This window comes from Alexandromys fortis, unplaced genomic scaffold (genome assembly GCF_014885135.2).
Source record: "Alexandromys fortis isolate MF-2015 unplaced genomic scaffold, M_Fortis_MF-2015_v1.1 scaffold_51, whole genome shotgun sequence".
Classification (NCBI taxonomy): Eukaryota; Metazoa; Chordata; class Mammalia; order Rodentia; family Cricetidae; genus Alexandromys; species Alexandromys fortis.
In genome coordinates, this window is record NW_026067925.1 from 2703069 (window position 1) to 2723769 (window position 20701).

Consider the following 20701-nt stretch of genomic DNA (forward strand, 5'->3'; position numbering starts at 1 on the left):
CTTCAAAAAGAGAAAATAGATAATATACAATTTTCAGAGAGAGAGTTATCAAACACAAATAAAATGATAGTGATAGGTTTCTAAACATTATTTCATTCATTTAAAAGGCATTCTGCCTTTTCTTGCCAAATCTGAGGGAACATGCAACCAGAATATTTTCTCACAACCAGACTTGTTATACTCTAAAATTTTATAAAGTTGCTCACTCAACTCAAATGTATCTTTTACACATTAGTGGCTTAATTTTTTTTAGTTTAAGCCTTAATTTACTTTATTTTCTTTCATGGCAGAAAGTAATGAAAGAAAAATGACCATTTTTGTCTGAAAGTACCCAGTTATAGATCTTCTTTCACAAGAAATTGTCATAAATTTTACCAAAGGAACAGAATGACCATGTGTTGTTGAGATCCATCTTCAGTTCTGCATAGTAGCTGACATTTAATAGTCTGAAATAGAAGCTGCAGTTTTTTCACAAGTCCCTGCTCCACGTTGCTACTACTCAGTTGTATCTTACTTTTCTCTACATTTAAGTTATACATTAATGAATTCAAACAATATAAACTTCATTTCATTTCAAGAATTTCAGGTCTCCACTGAACATTGTATTAAAAAAAGAAATGAACTGTAAAGTCCCTGCCCTTCAGACTCTTAGTCAAAGGGTGTTGGCAAACTGATTTTAGGAGTTTACTCTTCCTAGCTTCCACGACAAATAATCAGAAGCTCATTTAAGAATCAGGGTGCCGCATGCTCTGCATAGATGTAAAGGAAGACTGCAGAGGGGAAAACACCTTGAGGGAGAAGGCTCTTAACAAAAGTTGCCCTGTCAGAAGTATTTCCACTATACCATTTCCAGACTTGAGAATTTCCAGAGCTGTCGAGAACTCTCATGGTCAAATGTAGCTATTTTGATATTGGCATGTGAATGAATGCAAACTGATCCATATCTATCATCCTGCACAAAACTCAAGTTCAAGTAGATCAAAGACCTCAACATAAATCCAGAAATGCAGAACCTGATAGAAAAGAAAGTGCGGAATAGCCTTGAGTGCATAAACACAGGAGACGACTTCCTGAAGAGGACACCAATAGTGCAGACACTAAGATAAACACTTAATAAATAGGACCTCATGAAACTGAAGTTTCTGTAAGGCAAAAGACACCTACAATAGAACAAAACAGCATCCCTACAGAATGCCAAGAGATCTTCACCAGCCCAACATCTGACAGAGGGCTAATCTCCAAAATATATAAAGAACTCAAGAAGCTAGACACCAAAATACCAAATAATCCAATTTAAAAATGGGGTACAATCTAGACAGAGAATTCTTTTTCAAGACAGAGCTTTGAGTGTCCTGGAACTTACTCTATAGACCAAGTTGTCCTTGAACTTAGAGCTCTGCCTGCCTCTGCCTCCTAAGTGCTGGGATTAAAAGCATGCGCCACTGGGCAACTTGCATTGAAATTTTTGAAATATATTATCTTTTACTGATTCTTTGGAAATTTCACATCATGCACCCAATCCCACTCATTTCCCAGTCCATCCATATCTACCCTTTGAAGTATTTCCTCCCCCAAAGAAAATTTTAAAGAATAAATGTGCTAATAAAAAAAACAATACTTCACTTCTCAGTTTTTCCGCCTCTCCATCACCTCTTCATTTGTCTTGGGGGCACTGGGAGCTGTAGACCTTTTTGTCCAAACAGCTTTACTTGTAAATGTTCATTGTAATGAGTTGTTGGTCTGGTTCAAGGTACATCATTCATGCTGGACTGTCACCAGCAATCCTCTTGGATATCCTGCTGTTGCCATGAATCATAAAGATCCTCCATCTCTAGTTCACAGGCCAGTCCTTCCATGTGCCCCAGCAGGTCATAGATGGTGTAGATGTTGGGTTGTGCCAACTCACAGCACTGGATGTCGGCCTGGGTGTAGCTCAGTTGGTCAAGCCAGGCTTCTACTTGGACTTCCCCTGTCAAATGAGGATCAGGGCCAGCTCTCCTGCACCTACACCATCACGGTCAGCTGTCCCATGGCTGTGGTGAGGTGTGGGGCCAGCTCTCCTGAATGTTGAGCCAGCTCTCTCAGGGCCGGGTCATCAGGGCCAGTGAGGGGTGAGGCCAGCTCTCTGATGAGGTGTAGGGCCAACACTACAACTGCAGCAGTCAGTGAAGAGCAGAGCCAGATCTCCCAGGGCCAGAACAGGGCATGAACCTCTCAGTAGGGCACTTGGATTTCAATACACAGGATTCACATGGGCCCTTATGGTAAAACAGGACACGGATATCAGCACAGACCCCAGCTGTGGCTCAACCACAGGCCCAGATATGGCCCTCGGCAGCATCATGGGCTCAGATGTCACCATGGACCCAGGTGACAGCACAAGCCACTCAGATCGATATGTCTACTGTGGAGGCATGAACTTCAGACCCCAGCATCACCTCTGGTGGCAGTCTAGACCCCACATATCACACTTTTTTAAACGGCTTCCATTATAGTCTTTTGTCCTTGGAAGACTTTATTATTTATAAAATTGTTTTCAGAAAGAGAACCTCACACATGCACACACACACACACACACACACACACACACACACACACACGCACGCACATTTTATTCCCACTTTCTTTCCCCCCAGAGTCTGACTGGAAAGACAAGGCCATGTACTTCCACTCTAAGGTCCCTCTTGTGGCCTAAGGTCTCACTTAGCTTTTTCCTTACTATCCCCCCAGGATGTCCTTGAGTTCTGAAAGGGCCAAATACATTTTTTTAAGGCTTTGTCTCTTGAGAGGTCCCCTGTGGGTGGGAGGGAGTTGGTTTCTGTTCCTCCAGTAGCTTGGAGACAGAAAGGTGCACAAATAGCTTCATTCAGTGCCTTCTTCTAGCTTACCAGAAACCGGCTTTGGCCAGCAATTATCTAGGTTGAGGGACCGTGTCTTTCTTTCTGACTACATGATTTTGTCTCTTTTCTAGGCACAATCTGGAGATCCTAACAAGGACAGAAAAAGAGTGACATCTGTTGAAAAATGGTGAGTTAAAGAAATAATACATGTTTCAAAAAAAAAAAAAGAATTTAATCAGATTTTAGTTGTTTTCTTGAAGAGAACCAGGGAATAATTGGAGACTTCATAAACTAAAAATTGATCAGAATTTTTATTTCATATATTTTAAAGAACAGTTTGTCTTTGCTGAGCCCTTGATGAGCATTAAGGTAACATGACAAGGAGGAAACTTTGCACATACATAGAGCAGTTAAACTGAGATTTCTTTAGTCACTGTGTCAAGTCTTATGAAAAACATGAGGAACTAAGAGCCGTTAGGTGCTATTGAGTATTCTGTTATGTCAAGGGTCTCCTGTAAGAAACCACTCTAGGTGAAGCTGGCGCAAGGCTTTGCAAACTACCCTGTTGCCTGCTCTACTAAAGATCCATTTGTTGTATCTTGTAAAACCACTCACTGACCTACAAAAAAAAAAATCCAAGTCTGTAGGTGTGCAAACCTCCCTCCTTCAGAGGGAGAGAGAAAAAAAGGAGGCAGAAACGTGTGACACCACCAGAATGAATACATGTATGAGGAGGACCAGAGATGTGAGCATATATGCATGCTTTTATATTGAATAAGGGCATCTGCTATCAAACAAGAAGCCACAGAACTTCTTGTCATTCACAGCTTCTTGGAAGATAATTACTTGTTGATATTTTTTGTATTGAAGGGATAGAAGGAAAGCCTGTCTTTTCCATTGTATTGATTATTCAAAAATTCATAATGTGGTTGCGTTTATATTTGACTAGAAATCCTAGGATATGCTACACATTAATGTAGCTCAAAATGAGATCAATAGAATTTGACCACTTTCCCCTAGAGGAAAAAATAATTATTTCAAATACAGGCTGTGGTGTTGAAAATTTATAAAGGACAGAGAAAAGCACAGGTGTTGGATATGCATATTTTCCCCTATAGTTTTGAAGCCCTAACTCAGTAGAAGCCAAGCTATGCAGAGGAGATCACTCTATGACAGCTAATTGCTCTGCCCTGAGAGACACACTTAGGAACCGCTCTATTATAACCCTGAATCCACAGGAGCTGCTAAGAATCCAATGAAAGGGAGCTGGACTGGAATTGCATCCCCTAAAACTCATTTAGAGGAACATGATTTTTTTTTCCTGTTGAAAATGTCTGGGCATTTAAATCTAAGATGGACAAGTCTGCCTCTGACTGTCTTACACATTGTTCTTACTTCCCCACAGGAACTGGAGAAACACTAGATTGAGCATAGGAGATGATTGGGTCGTGACTCTCACTGGTTCCCTCCACTTTGGAGCTCCTCTGATCCACAGTTTCATGAATCCCGCCCCCACAGAGTTCACGCAGCAATTTTTAATATAATTGTTTTCTCAAGAACTTTGCCCAAATAAATTCATTCTCCACCCTTTCATCTCCTCAGAAATAACAAAAACAAATCTCTTTCCAAGCGCATCATGACCTCAGCTTCCTCCTTAATTACCTGTGTGGAAGGACCTTTTGCCACCCGACTGGGAAATCAGAGACAGAACCTCTGCCCTTTACTGGTGGAAGGCTCCAGAGCAGGTGTTAGTCCTTTCCCTGTTTTCAGAATAAAATCAAACCTTAAACCCCACAAGTGCTTTTCAAACAGTCTGGTCTTGCCCCCACGTATGTCCTGGGAGTCACGAAATGATCACAAACATTAAGAAGCTAAAATTCTGACTCTATATGGAGATTGAGGGGTGTTCATATGTTGACCAGGTTGATGGGGCAGTTAAGTGTTAGATAGACCTGATACTGATTTCACATGTAAAACCTCCTGCTTTGATGAAGAAACAACAGTTCAACTCCAGGACTTTGAACGTAGGCTCAGAAAGGCAGAATCTCTGGGTTTTAAAGAGTCCAAACAGAGACTGACATTTTTTTTTTAAGTGCTGCGATCATTTTAGGTGCCAAATCTTCTATCCATGCTAGGATGGGTGAAAGCATTGATCTTGCATTCAGATTCATAAATTAAGGAGGAATTTGAATCTTCTGAACTAGCAGGTTCCCTGCAGTTCCCAAACCCTGTGTGTGTATGTGCCTGTGTGAGTGTGCATACACCCACATTTGTCATTATGCAGTAGAATCGCAACTGTAAAAGTTTTTTAAACACATTTTTAAGAAAAAAAAATTGTGCTTAAAATACTCATATTAAATTTTTTAATTCTGTTGAAATAAAGATAAAAGTTAGGTGACTTGTCCATCAATGTCTCATTGTGGTATACAATTAAGTTAATTAAATTAAGTATATAAGATAATCAGTATTAAAGATTACTAGGGACTGGCATATAATCACTAATAAGTAACTATTCTGCCAACCTATAGCTGGTTAACTTTAGGAAAAATACTGTAACATAGAAAATCATCTTATTTGATTTAAAAAAAAAGTATTTTAAACTAAAATATCATTGATTTTTAAAGTGCTATTATTTTAGAATATTCCCTAGCTTTTGACTCTCATTTCAGCACTTTAATGATTTTACTTCTTAAATTTTTATAAAACCGAAAGTACAACTTTGGGTTCAGTATAAAAAAATAGAAAGACATTGAGATGGTCATGAATGCCAAATATAACAGCACTCAGAAGACTAAGGTAGAAGGCTGAGGCAGGCAGTTTGAGGCTATCCTGAGTGTCATTCTCTCTCTCCCTTCATATATGTTGGCTGTACTCCACTCATACAGTATCATATGTGTGTCTGTGCGTGTATACATATGATGTAAATTTCGATACAGCATCTTTCCTAAAGTTAAATATCTGTATGTTGGCAGAATAGCTACTTATTAATGATTATATGCAGTCCCTAATAATCTTTAATACTGATTATCTTACATACTTAATTCAATTATGTATATATGAAAAGCAATCACAATGAAAATGGAATTTGATTATTTAATTTCAATTCCATCACTGTAACAAGCAAGCAACTAGCTGTGAGGTAAACATTTAATATTCCCTAGATGAAGTGGTCAGGATAGTATTTCTTCCTTCTGAGTCCCTGCTTGTGGATCTGCTGGGAAGGACCCCAGAGCACTTTGAGATATGCAGAGTGAGGCAGCCCCAGCAGTAGTGATACTGCCATGCACTGGGCACACCCTCTGCAGGACTGGGCTGCAGGAGAAGGGCAGTGGTCGAATATGAAAGCCACACTCTCTCACACCTGCCGAAAGGGCCGTCTAACCTGTTTTAGAAACTGCTAGGATGTGACTCAAACAACCCAGGCCTAGAGCTAGGAGCTTAGGCTCCTTAGGATAGCCGCATGTGTTTGTGTTTGGTAAGACACTCTCTCGGTTTATAAATTCATTTTCTTGCTTAGCAAAATACAACAATTAGATATACATTATTTAATATTATAGTTTAATATTCATAGTTTATATCTATATTTACTATGGTAGGTTCGAGTCCCCAGTGTGACCATATTGCACTTCTAATTATTTGTTTTACTCAACTACTAAAAATCTCAGAGCTAGGTTATACGATCAGAGGATGAAATGAGCCTAGACAGATGCTCTGAATGTACAGTCTGATGCGGTCTTTTGTTTAATTTTTCCACTTTTTATGTTAATTTACCCCTGGTTCTGAACACTTGTTGGATTTCTGTTGGATTTCTGTTGAGGAGGAAAGAATGGCTAAAACACAGTTCCAATGCAAATATTCCTTTGTGTTTACTAAATGGCTTTTCAAATCAAATGAAACACTTTGTTTCCATCCCTTTCTATTTTCTTACAACCTTCAAGTTGCGTATCCAAAGAACAACTGTGTTCCTTGCGAAGTTACTGAGACATGTGGAGGCATTCCTGGAGCCGTTCTTAGAGCTGCAGTGTCCGCTAAGATTCTTTAGAGGCCAGAGTAGATGCCAGCAGAGTGTAAGATACCAGGGTATAATTCACTGACTGTCGTTTTCTGAAATTTAAAAATGCTTGCAGGAGCTGACACAAGCTCATAGGTCTGGAACATGAAACATACAGCACAGACCAAGAAAACAGCAACATAACCCTTGTTGGAAGAGAAGGGATGGAAATGTGGCAGAAAAAAGCTGAGTAGCAATTAAACTAGCTAGGTGGTAGTGGCACACCCCTTTAATCCCAGCAGGTTGAGGTAAGCAGATCTCTGTGAGTTTGAGGCCAGTCTGGTCTACAAAGTGAGTTCTAGGAAAGCCAGAGTTACACAGAGAAACCCCCTGTCTCAGAAATAAATAAATAAATAAATAAATAAATAAATAAATAAATAAATAAATAAATGAAATAAATGAAATAAATGAAATAAAAGAAAAAAGAAAGTAAAATAAACCAACCTAAATGATATTGAATTGGTTTGCCTCTCGGATTTGGAAATTAGAAGGAAAGAAAATGAAGGAAAAATCTCAGGAGGATTCTGAAAGCTCCCTTTGTTTATACTCCCCACAGTTCTAGTAGTGAACATTAGGCTGTGCTCATCTAGACCGTTGCATAAGAAACCTTATTCTAGGCCAATGAGACAGTTGTGTGAGTGAAAACGTGTGCCATCAAATCAGATGACCTAAGTTCCGTTTCCAGAATCTGTGTAGTAAAAGATGGAACCAACTCATGAAAGTCTTTATGACTTCAACATGCAGACACACACACACACACACACACACACACACAAGCACACACATAAACAAATGTAAAAATAATTTTAAAAAATTATCATCCAGCAGAAAACAACGGTTAAATTTGCTGTGTTCTATGAGTTTCTTTCCTTTTTTATCACAATCTGTGTTTTCCTCCCTAAGCATGTATCATTTTGACATAAGCTTCTGTTTCTATCATCCTAAATCTGAAATGTAAATGAAAACAGAGGACTAGATAGAATAAACAGTTTTCTTGCTTTCTCCCTCCCTTTCTCTGTGTGTGTCTCTCCCTCCCTACCTCCCTCCCCCACGCCCTCTGCCCATTTCCTAAGCAAATAGCCTTTCATAAGTCATTCTATACACTTAGACCTCAAAAACAAAGCTGTTGAGAAAGGAGGAACAGGAATCGCTATGGGGAAAAAAAAAAAACAATAAAAACACCAAAAGGTCATAAAAGGAATGGAAATAAGGAACTGTTTCCAATCCTAGAGGTTCTGGAGCAAGTCAGCCCATCCTAGAGAGAGCCTGTGCTTTGTTTAATTACCAGGTAAGAAGTGACACTCACAGAAAAGGTTTTCTATAATATTACTGCCAAATGACTGGTGAGTTCTTTAACAATCATAAAATTTCCTCCTCCTTTTCCATTAATGATAACTGACATTTTCACCATCTTTTTTCCAGAGTTTTGTTATTGGTAGGACGGGGTGTATCCTTGGGAATGGAATTAAAAAGATGACAATGTGTGTTGAATGGAGGCTAAGAACAGTAGCTTGGGAAAAAAAATCAAACAACTTATGGGAACGTAAACTCTAAATCCTATTTGATGTTTACAAAATATGAATCTCTTCCTATGATTCTTACCTGAGAAATAATTTAACTAATATTTAGCTAGACAAAGACAAGGGTGAAATTTAAACATATTTTTTCCAAATTGCCCATCAAGATGGCTATACAGTGGATTCAGTTGAAGGAAGTGGCCTTCAAATTATTCATTCACCTTTATCCTTTGAGAAGATAGTGAATGTTCCTATCACCTCTATTGCTATTAACCTGGGAATTGCTCAATTGTTGCTCTATTAAAGCTTTGTAATTTTTTTTTGGATTAAACAAATATAATTGTCTTTATTTTAAGGATAAATAGGGTCACAAAATTTGTCTGGCATGATACATTTACACCTAGAGAATAAGTAATTGAGTCTTCTGCCTTCTTTTTCCATGCTATAGATGGGGAAACTTGGCCCATAGTGAATGAGTGGTCTCAAGAGACTTCCCTATGCCCAATGGTGATGTATTGAAAAAGCACAGAGCTTGGCCATGATTTCATTGCTGAGTGGTCTTGGGAAAGTAGGTCTTTTGGACTAATTTTTTTAAAGCTTAAAATACAAACTCCCTCCAAGTGAATTGCTATTCCACAGTTTTAGTTTTAGTCCATGATTCGAAAGGAAATAAAGACATGAACGCAGGAAACCTCTCACTATGATGAATTGCTAGAGGCAGGGCATCCATATAATCGATTTCAGGTTGTGACTTGTGACACAGAAGGAACTGACTTTGCCCACAGCAAGCCATGATCATCAAGGTTCTGGATGCAGACAATCTTACTGCGACAACACATTTTATTCTCCTTGGATTTCTAACCCGACCTGCCTTCCAGTTACTGCTCTTCTCTGTCCTCCTGGTAACCTACCTGCTGACCCTGGTAGAGAACCTTCTCATCATCCTGGCCATCCGCAGTGACGGGCACCTGCACAAGCCAATGTACTTCTTTCTAAGTCACCTCTCTTTCCTGGAGATGTGGTATGTCACGGTCATCAGTCCCAAGATGCTGGTCAACTTCCTCAGCAAGGACAAGAGCATCTCCTTCAACGGTTGCATGACACAACTTTACTTCTTTGTAACCTTCGTCTGCACCGAGTACATACTCCTCGCCGTCATGGCCTTTGATCGCTATGTAGCCATTTGCAATCCACTACGCTACCCTGTCATTATGACCAACCAGCTTTGTGGAATCTTGGCTGGGGGTTGCTGGTTCTGTGGGCTCATGACTGCCATGATTAAGATGGTGTTCATAGCTCGGTTGCGCTACTGCGGCACGCCACGTATCAATCACTACTTCTGTGATATCTCTCCACTCCTCAATGTCTCCTGTGAGGATTCCTCTCAGGCTGAACTGGTAGATTTCTTCTTGGCCCTCATGGTCATTGCTGTACCTCTTTGTGTGGTAGTGACATCTTATGTCACAATCCTCATCGCCATCCTCAAGATCCCATCAGCTCAGGGGCGTCAAAAGGCTTTCTCCACCTGTGCCTCTCACCTGACAGTTGTAACTCTCTTCTACTCCACAACCCTTTTCACATACGCCCGTCCGAAGCTCATGTACGCCTACAATTCAAACAAAGTAGTGTCTGTCCTCTACACCGTCATTGTTCCCCTTCTCAATCCCATCATCTACTGTCTGAGGAACCGTGACGTGAAAATGGCCCTAAAAAAGACTATACTTTGCATTAGAAGTGGACCCGGGGAAGATGGGGGTTTCAGTAGTTAAAAAAAGAAAACTTACACCATTATACTGGGAAGATGGCTCAGCAGTTAAGAGCACTAGATACTCTTTCAGAGGACCTGAGTTGACTTCCCAACACCCATATGGAAGCTCACAACCACCTGCTACTCCAGTTCCAGGGAGTGCAATGTCCTCTTCTGGCCTCCACTGGCTTGTTTGTGATCCACAGACATACACATAAAATAAAATACACATAAAACAAATCAGCTATACACATAAAATAAAAATAAAATTAAAAAAAATTAAAACTTAGGGAATTCTTTCTGGCATGAATAAGTAGATGACCACCATCCATTTTCCTCGGTCTAATTTATATTTATTCATCGACTACATAGTACTACCATAAGACTTGTTTAAAATTATAGATAAAATTCGACATAACAAAGCAGAACATATTTACTTTGTATAAATAAGTTTTTAAAAATCCTTTCAAATAAATTTGTGTGTGGGTGATATGATCATGTGTGCTTGTGTGTGGTGTTATGATCATGTGTACTTTGTGCGGTGGCATGACCATGTGTGCTTGTTGCTGTTGTACGATCATGTGTGCTCGTGTGTGGTGATGTATGCATAAGGACATTCATCCATGGAGACCAGAAGTCAGATTCAAATATCTTCCACTATCACTATCCTGATCCTCCTACTGCCAGTCCCCTACAGAGCCGGGATTAGAGACACCCGCCATTTGCCCCTACAGCTGGCTTTTTACAGAAGTGCTGGGGATCTGAACTCCGGCCCCATGCTGGCACAAGTATTTTACCCACTGAGCCAATCTGCCCAGACCTTTCAAGTAAATTTTAAAGACTGAGTCTTTAGTGGAAAAATAAATGAAGAATGTAAATATAATAAATAAAAATTATTTAGATGGCAGTTATGGGTTGAATAGTGCCCTTCCAAAGAAGATATACTGAAGTTCTAATCCTTCATACCCTAGAATATGACTTTCCTTGGGATTTGGATTTATGCAATGAGCAACTGCAAATTTGGATTTCCATCATCATATCTCAGAGTTAGCAAACAATAAAAGCGCACACATAATTTGAACAGATGAAACTTATTAAGAATTTCAATTGTTTTTTCTGAAAATGTCTTATGAATAGCTGGTTTTCCAACATGGATGCTCTTTCTAGTACAAATGCCATCTCTTAATAAATGAACAAGCTAGACTTCTACGTATGTTAGTGGGCTCTCCGCAGTCCTGAAGACAACAGGGTGAAAACAGAAGCGAGCTGTTGGGTTCTTCGTGGACCCTCTACAAAATGCTGTTCCACAAAGCGGCTATTTCCGTACTGAAAAGAGATAACCCACCAAAGAGGCTGGATCTCAAAACACTTGACACCAAGTGAGGGGAAATTTATAGAGCTCTTTTTAGAAAATGCTGAGATTTTCTGTTAAGAAACTTTTGTTTCTTCTTCATAAATATTTGAAACAAATAAATTGACAGAAAGAGAAATATTCAGAAGCATTTTACCAGAAACAAAGTACTTATCAATAAATTATCACTAAGTACATATTGTAGGATGTCATTATTCTCAAAAGCATTCTATATTAAAGTGGGGGATTGTTCGGAGCAAGCTATCACTCTTCTCAAACAGGAGACAATGCCCACGGTGCAATGTCTGCAGGCTCTACATACATGTCTTCACCTTTTACAACCATGAGCCTATAAACAGCACATAGACAGTAGTATATGGTGTATACTATATAATAATATATAATATATAATAATATACATAAAGTATACATGTGGCATGTGTGGTGTGTGATGTGTGTATATGTGAATGTGGTGTGCTGTATGTGTGTGAGAGAGATGTGTGTGTGGTATGTGTGTCTGTGTTGTGTGGTATGTGTGTATGTTGTGTGAGGTGTGTGTATGTATATGTGGTGTAGGGTATTGTGTGGTACGGTAAGGGATATGTGTGTGTGGTGAGGTGTGTATGTATGTGTGTGTGTGTGGTGGGGTATGTGTGTGGTATGTGTGTATGTGTGTGAGGTATGGGAGGTTATGTGTGTATAGGGGTGTATTATGTGGATGGGTGTGTGTGTGTGGTTAGGTGTATATGAGTGTATGTGTGTGAGGTGTGGGGGTTTATGTGTGTATACGGGTGTATTATGTGGGGTGGGTGTGGTATGGTGTGTGTGTGTGGTTAGGTGTGTGTGTGGTGTGTGTATGTAGTGTGGGGTACGTATATGCGGAGGAGTGGGGGGGGTGTATGTGAGGTGTGTGTAGGGAGAGTGCACGGGAATGCCTGAGAATGGCAACAGCAGGTGTCTCCCTCAGTTACTCTCCTCCTTACGGTCTGAGTCAGGGTTTCTTACTGACCCCAGCCACCTCCTACACTCTGAGATACCAGGGAGGCTCCCATACCCTCTTGGCTTCCTGTGGGCTCTGGGGTCTGAAATACAGTTCCCAATCTTGCACAATGAATTCTGCCAGGCACCGCGGACCTCTGTCTGCGCGCTCTATGCGCTAGAATCCAGTTCACGAGCCTCGGGCAAGGGGCTGGAGGTTGAGGAAACACACACAGAGACAGACCGACACAGGCAGAGACAGACCGACACACGGACCTCCCAACATTGGTACCACAAAGCCCTTCTTTAATAGCACAATGGAGGCTTAAATACCCTGCAGTCAATGGCCAACAGGTGAAAATCCCATCCTCCGATCCTCTAGGCAAAGCACAGCTTTTAGTAACTTCAATTAGAAGGCTCTAGCAGGGAAGAGCAGCTGAAGGCCAGGACTCAATCCCAACAGAACTCTTAACTCCTTGAGCCATACTCCCAGCACAGAAAGCCTTTTCAGATAATCCAGTATGAATGTTACCATTTTCTACAGAAAAATCCATGTACTTGAATTAAGAACATTACCTTACAGGACTAGAAAAAGAGATGGCTTAGCTCTTAGGAGCACTGTGTACTTCCAGAAGACCTAGGTTTGATTCCCAGTATCCACAGTGTGGCTCACAACTGTCTGTAACTCCATTCCCAGGGGATCTGATGCCTTTTTCTGGCCTCTGTGGATACCAGGCACACACACAGTGGGCAAACATATATGTAGGCAAAATACCCACACACATAACAAAATTTTAATTGATTCTTATAAAGAACATTATTTTATGACAAAATTCTACCTTCACTCCCAAAATAATACACATGCATGTATAGTTTAGACGTTCCAATACTTAATTACTTTCTAAAGTATGCATGCATACAAATATGTTTCACACGTTTTAAACGCTGCTTTGAATACCTTGTAACTCATTGTCCACTGTGCCTTTTCTGCTCCCTTGTGTGTGCAAAGGTGACTTTCTAGGACCCTGTCTTGTAATATTCTGGCATCTAATTCTCAGGAGAGTTTGTTCTCGTGTTGTTTCATTCCTATGGAACCTAGAGATACATTTCATTAAGTTTTCAGCCCAATACCATTGGGAACAAAAGTCTAAAAGCTTAATTAAGAACAGAACCTTCAAAGGGGCTCTTGGAAAAAAGAAGTCTATTAAATACACAAAGCCGTTTCTCCTTCATGAATTTCTCGACTTTTAATTGAATAAATGGCAGCTAAATTTATCAAAGAACAAAACAGTTCTTCCATACATAGTACTTTGAAACAAAAAAAATCTTTTTTTTTTCATTTTCTTTCATTTTAGACTTCATCTCCCCCATGTAACCAGCAGCTCCTTTTCAGAGCTGAGGCTACATTAAACTATTCTATAAGATATTTAATTAGGCCTATTAATAGTTTTAAAGCTAATCAACATAGCTCTGAAATAACATTTTGTTTTCAACCTACATAGTTGTCATGGAACACATAGCATTTTGATGAAGAATGGACCACATATTCATCAGTATCTCACTGTGATTATATTGCCATGCGATGTGTAGATATTGTTAAGTTTATATGAGAACACTCTTATGCCTGGATATGATGGTGTCTGCCTTTAATTTCAGCACTTAGAAGGCAGAAGTAAGCAGATCTCTGTGAGATCCAAACCAGTTAGGGCTACCTGCATAGTGGATCTCTGATTGTTAAGATAATTATGAGTGAGAAAAGTGGTGTAGAGTTGGGTCGGGGAGGAGTTGTGGAGGATGTGGGAGGGGCTGGGAGAAGGGAAAGCATGATCAGAATATCTTGTATAGAAAAGTTATTTTCAATAAAAAGTAGTAATTATAACCCAATTTTTTTATGTTTTTGTTTCCTACTGTTTTAAGTCAGTTTAAAACATTCATCACATCAGACAATGTTTCAGTTAGAAGAAGAACATTGGATCTTTTTCCCTGCATTACTGGTTTTCAGACCCAGAACCTGGTAGGCAGTGAGCTGTCGAAGACCAGCCCCGACAGAAAACATTTCTCCTACCAGAGTGGAGGTGTGGGAATGAAAACACAACTCACACGACTATATCAGGAGGGAGTTTTCAGGGATCCTTCATGAAATCCTGAATTCACATCCTGAAAATCACCCCCATTTACTCTCCAAAATGCTTTTAGATCAAAATGTGAACTGAGGGGAAGTTCATTAGCATTCTGGTTTCCAGGTAGCAGGGAGAATGACTTCGGTCACATCCACACATCACACCTGTGCCTTCTCTGTCAAGTAGACTGAGGAACACCTCTTCCCCCGGGGACCTCCTAAATCACAACAGGAGGAGCAGAACGACATTAACATATCCCGACCATTTGCTTAGGATGACTCCAGGTTGTCTCACTATTAAAAAGCTAGGGGAACCACCTTCTGTGTCTTAGGTGTAGACTGTACCTTGCCAGGTCGCTCAGAATTCTGACTGTCATACAATGTAGGAATATGACCGTCATAATCCGGCCTCTACAGTGAGTCTATCCTTGACCTGTATGTACCTCTAATTCCTGGGAACACAATTTCCCTGGACTGCAGCCACGACCATTAATCGATAATCAATCAAAGACTTGAGATGACAGCAGAGACCTCATGGGACACATAAAATATTTACTACTTCTCTCTTTTCAGGAAAAGTTTTCTGAAATGCTGAAAGAATGTGAATGTCTATATTCAATCCATTAGCAAGATCCAAATAGATTTGAGTACCCAGTATCTTAGCTCTCATGCACTGCGAACAAATGCCATAAAATAATGGTTGTTTTTTGTTGGTAAGCAGAGAACACCACTGTGCCAGGAAGCTTTGCAGCCCAGCAGTGAAGCAGGTCTTAGCACAGAGTTTATCTAAGGAAAAACTAAGCACTATAGCTTTCCTATAATTGGGAGGTCGCCAGTCTACTGTAACTTCACCCCATTGGAAAGTGATTTCATACTATATTTTATGGTTACACTCATTTACTTCCTGAGTATTTAAACTATCTCAACTTAATACAATAATGCTATAATAAGTATGCTTTTGAATTTTTTTTATTTTTGAAAGTATAATTTTATTATATTTCTCTCTTCCCTTTCTTCACTCTAAACCCTCTATATACATCCCTCCCTACTCCCTTCAAATTCATGGCCTTTTTGTTCACTAATTGTTAATACAGATATCTACGTATGTCTGTATACACATATGTTCCGAAATATAGCCTGCTAAGTCCATGTAATGTTACTTGTGTGTATGTTTTCAGAGCTAACCATGTGGAACTGGACAACTAACTGGTGTGCTCTTCCCTAGGGACAATCACCTGTCACACTCTCCACTTTTTTCAGTCACCTGTAGTTCTTTGTATAGGATGGAGACCCCACGGGTTTTATCCCATCTACTTTGGCATGCCCACTGGTGGCATCCTTGTTCAACTTAAGTTTGGGCGATCATGTGGCTGAGAATAAATATCTATAAAGTTGTGTGTGTGTGTGTGTGTGTGTGTGCGTGCGCATGCACGTGCACATGTATCTGTGATGTTTAATATCCATTTACAACTTGGATGGATTTTTGAGCACCTGTGGAACAAGCACTAGTCATGACTGTGTGGGCATTCCCTGAGAGGTTTAACTTATAGAAGAAGACCTGCTGTGAATGGTGGTAGCATCATCCCATACATAGGCTTGGAGCCTTCACTAAATACAAAGGAGAACACCAGCGTTCATCTCTCCCTGCTTCTTGAAGACAGACACAATGTAATCAGTCTCTTAATTTTCCTGTGACCATTCCTTCTCCACCAAGATGAACTATACACACAGTATGCCAAAATAAACGGTTTTTTCCTGACTCTATTTATTCATATATTTTATTAGAATAGCTAGGAAACAAATAAGATATGTGACACATTTATATAGATATTATATATATTTAATATGCATGTTACATACATATATACAATCTCTTAGTTTGTTAGATATAAGATATATTAAAATGTCCTTAACATATGCTTACATGTCTCTGTTTAAAGATGTATTTTCCTGTCCCAGAAGAAGAAATGTTATAGAAGTTAGTTCCAGGACAGGAACCAAAAGCTACGGAGAAACCCTGTCTCAAAAATCAAAAAAAAAAAAAATAATAATTATATATTTGCAATTTTGTTGTATGCTACTACTCAGCACCAAGGAGAACTTATGACCACTAATGTACTAAGCCAACATAATCCCTAATAGCAATCTAGAAAGTTTTACCCATATACCCACAGAAAAGTGTAATCTTCATCATTGAGAAAACTTCTCTTTGCAACAGACAGAGACCACTTCAGAAAAACATAACCAATCAAAATGCAGCTGTGGAGCCCAGTCCCAGTAGATATATCTACAAAACACTCCACTACCTAAGGCTCAGGCAACATCGCGGAAGACAGGGAGGAAAGCTTGAAATGGCTCTTCTTTCTTGTCCTCTTCTTCCCTCTTTTTTTATTCCTCTAGCCTATATGCTTTCCCTCATATTTATACTTTGTTCCCTTTTTCCGCTTTATACACAATTCCCTCTTCTTGTCTCTTAATTATTAGCATTCTTAGTTCCAAAATATAAATACTGTAAACGACAAAGATATGGAAAACATACTTTGAGAAACAGTCAGTATCTTTAGGAACTGGTACTGAAAAAAAGTAGATGTCTGTGTGTTGAAAAATGAACCTAAATCCATGAATCTCACCTTGCAGAAAAAATATCAACGTAAAATGGACCACGAACCTTACTAAAAATCTGAAGCTGATAGAGGAATAACTCTTCAAGATAGAAGCTTAGGTAGGATTTTTGAAAACAATCTCCAATAGCGCAGAAAATAACTCCTAAATTAACAGACAGGACTGCAACAATTTATAAAGCATCTATACAGAAATGGAAATAATTAAGTAATTAAGTGAAGAACAGACTACAGAGACCAGGAAAATCCTTATTAACAACACATTGGGGCAGGGGATGACTATCTAGAATCTATAGAAAACTTTAAATATTAAATAGCTAGCCAAGTGGCTCAGTGGTTAAGAACACTTACTATTATTGAAGAGAACCAGGAGTAAGCACCCACAGGGTAGCTCACAGCTGTCTGTAACTCCAATTCTAGGGGATCCAACACACTCTCTTGTTTTTGTGGGCACCAGGCATGTGCATGTTACACAGACATACATGCAGGGAAATACACACATAAAATAAAAACGGAGAAATCTTTTTAAAAAATGGACTGTTGAATTTAATAGACAGTTCTTACAGGGAAAAGGAAAAATAGACAATACAATAACTATTTTAAACTATTGGAGCACCTGGTAAACACAAAAGGATTGCTCTGAGATCCCATTTCACCCTGTTGTCATCAAGGAAACAGAGACAAATTCTGGCAAGAAAATGAGAAAGAAACAGTTATACACTGGTGTTGGTACTACTGTTTGATTCACCTCTACCGTGCCTGGATGAATACCTGAAAAAATGTAAAATCACGGGTGTCAGCATAGAGTACTTGCGCATCCATGTTTATTGCTGCACTATGGATGAACACCTAGATTTGACACCTGCCTAGAAAGGTCCATTAGCAGAAAATGGATAAAGAAAATGAAGGAAATATTCTGTGATGAGTATTCTTCATGACCAGCTTGTCTAGGTTTGGAACCACCTCTGGGCATGACCTCTGTGAAAGGACTTTCAGAGAGGCTTAACCAAAGGAGGAGACACACCTTGGAAGTGTCCAGCACCATCCTGTGGTTTGGCATCCTAAAGTGAATGAAAAGGGATAAAGGGGGAGAGAGAATCAGACACCAGCATTCATCTCTCTCTGCTTCCTGACTATGGGTACAAAGCAACTAAGGCCATTCCATGCTGCCACTGCCAAGCCTTATCTGCCACAATGCGCTGTGCCTGAAAACCATGAGCAAACCCATCCTTTCTTCCTCAAACTGCTTTTTCAACTGAGTAACTCATTTATATACAGTAGAATCTTACTGTTACACAGACTGAAATGATGACATTTTCAGAAAAATGAATGGAACAGAAGAATAAATGTTTACCAGGGTACACCAGACCCTAAAGGATAAAAATGTTTTTATCTCATATTCAGAGGCTAAATTTAAGTGTATTTAAATGCATATATTCATAAATTTGTGTGTTTATGTATGTGTACATGTATAGGACACAGAAGTAGACAGGGGACTAAAGGGGAAAAAACAAGAAAGAGTGATGGAACATATATGACATGTATGCAGAGAAAGAGACTGGGAAGAAAGCAGCTGATCAGCAAGAAAGAGTGTGTGGGACCAGCAAAAAAACAGTGGCCGGGACAAGCAAAAACAAATCACAGGGCATATGGAGAGGGCTCTTTGATTAAGAGCACTGGTTGCTCTAGCAGAGGACTGGAGTTTGGTTCCCAGCACCCACATGATGACTTAGAGCAGTCCCTCCTTCCAGTCCCAGGAATCTGACACCATCTTCTGTCTTCTGTGGACTTCAGGCACACACATGGTACATACAAAATAAAAATAAATGTTTAATAAAAGGATGTTGAAAAGAACAAACTATAATGATATGCATGTACGACAGTGGCATAATGAAATCTAATTCTTAGTATGCTACCTGAAATAAAGTAACACATAATAAAGAAACTAGTGGAAATCTAGTTAGTTCCCCTGTTTTAAAAAAAAGGAAAAAGTGAGCCTGTTAGTGATGAGGAAACCTAGTGCAGTGGAAACTTCTGGAATCTATGAAAGTGACCCTAGAAAAGACTCCTAGTAGGGAAGATATAGAACCTGGACTGACTATCTTCTATAACTAAGAAAGACTTCAAAGGTGGGACTGGAGCATCAACCCCACCACAAAACTTTTGATGAACAATCTATCTGGCTTGCAAGACATGCTGGGACAATGGTGGCACAGAACAGGTGGGAGTAACCAACAAATGACCGGTTCTATGTTCTGCCACACGACTCCTTACCTCATCTCTCCAGACTGCTCATGCTGCTCCTTCGCACCTGGCTGCTGATCCTGCCTTCTTCCCAGGGTTCTCTCTCTGCCCTGAAGTCCTACCCATACTTCCTGCCTAGGTATTGGTTGTTCAGATATTTATTACACCAATCACAGCAATACCTTCCCACACAGTGTACAAATATCCCACACCACTTTACATGAGAGTTAGCCCCCCTCCTGACACTGCCTGGATGGTCAGGAAGCAGAGGCTGAACAGTGTAGAGACCCAGGATAAAACCAAACAAGACTGGTCAAAAAAAAATCAATGAATCCTAATGATACTCTGCTATACTCATTGATTGATGCCTGGTACAATTGTCATCAGAAAGGTATCATCCAGAAACTGGTGGGCGCAGAATCAGAGGCCCACAGACAAACAATAGGCAGAACTCAGGAACCTCATAGAAGAGTCAGCGGTGGGAAGGGATTGTAGGCTGGAGTGGTCAAGGATATCACAAGAACACAGCCCACAGAATCAACTAAGAAGAACTCATAGTGGCTTACAGAGACTGAAGAGGTAATCACAGAGCCTGTATGGGCCTGAGCTAGGCCCTCTGCATGCATATTATGTTTGTATAGCTGTGTTCTTGTGGGACTCCTAACAGTGGGAGTGGGGATGTTCTGACTCTTGTGCCTGCTTTTGGGACCTTTTCCCACCTACTGAATAGCCTTGTCCAGCCTTGATGTGAGAGTTTGTGCCTAGTTTTGCTGTGATTTATTACGCCATGTTCAGCCTGGAAGGCCTGTTTTTTCCTAAAGGGAAACAGAAGAGAAGTGGATCTGGGTGAATGGGGAGGGGTGAATGGGGAGAAGTGGAGGGAGGGGAAACTGTGGCCAGGATGTAATATAAAGAAAAAAGAATAAAAAGAGAAGTGCTCCCCTCTTTCCCATTTCCCAGAAAACTGCTATGGCCAAAATCAGCTGTAGTGAGTTGAAAAGACTTTAACATCCGGAAACAAGAGAGTGCCTGATGTGGCACCCGTGCATGCCTGCGAGAGAGAAAGAGAGAGGGGGAGAGAGAGGGGGGGGAGGTGCCACAGTACACAGACATCACAATATGTTGGAAGACAAAACACAACCTACGTTGTCATTCCTCACCTTCTATTTCATTGGAGGCGATGAACAGCCGTGAACGTTCCTGAACAGACATCTAGAGAGTCTCCAGACTCTG

General features: G+C 40.1%; 1 protein-coding gene across 1 annotated transcript; it reads left to right on the forward strand.

Moving 5' to 3' along the window:
- The first annotated feature begins 9199 nt into the window (after positions 1–9199).
- On the forward strand, positions 9200–10177 carry Or6y1 (olfactory receptor family 6 subfamily Y member 1). The gene has a single exon (XM_050142999.1). It carries the CDS (start codon positions 9200–9202, stop codon positions 10175–10177), a length of 978 nt encoding a protein of 325 aa, XP_049998956.1.
- The last annotated feature ends 10524 nt before the right edge of the window (positions 10178–20701 follow it).

What these genes read in the sequence shown, in the direction of transcription:
- Or6y1 (XM_050142999.1), top strand. Translation starts at nt 9,200, where the DNA reads ATGATCATCAAGGTTCTGGATGCAGACAATCTTACTGCGACAACACAT.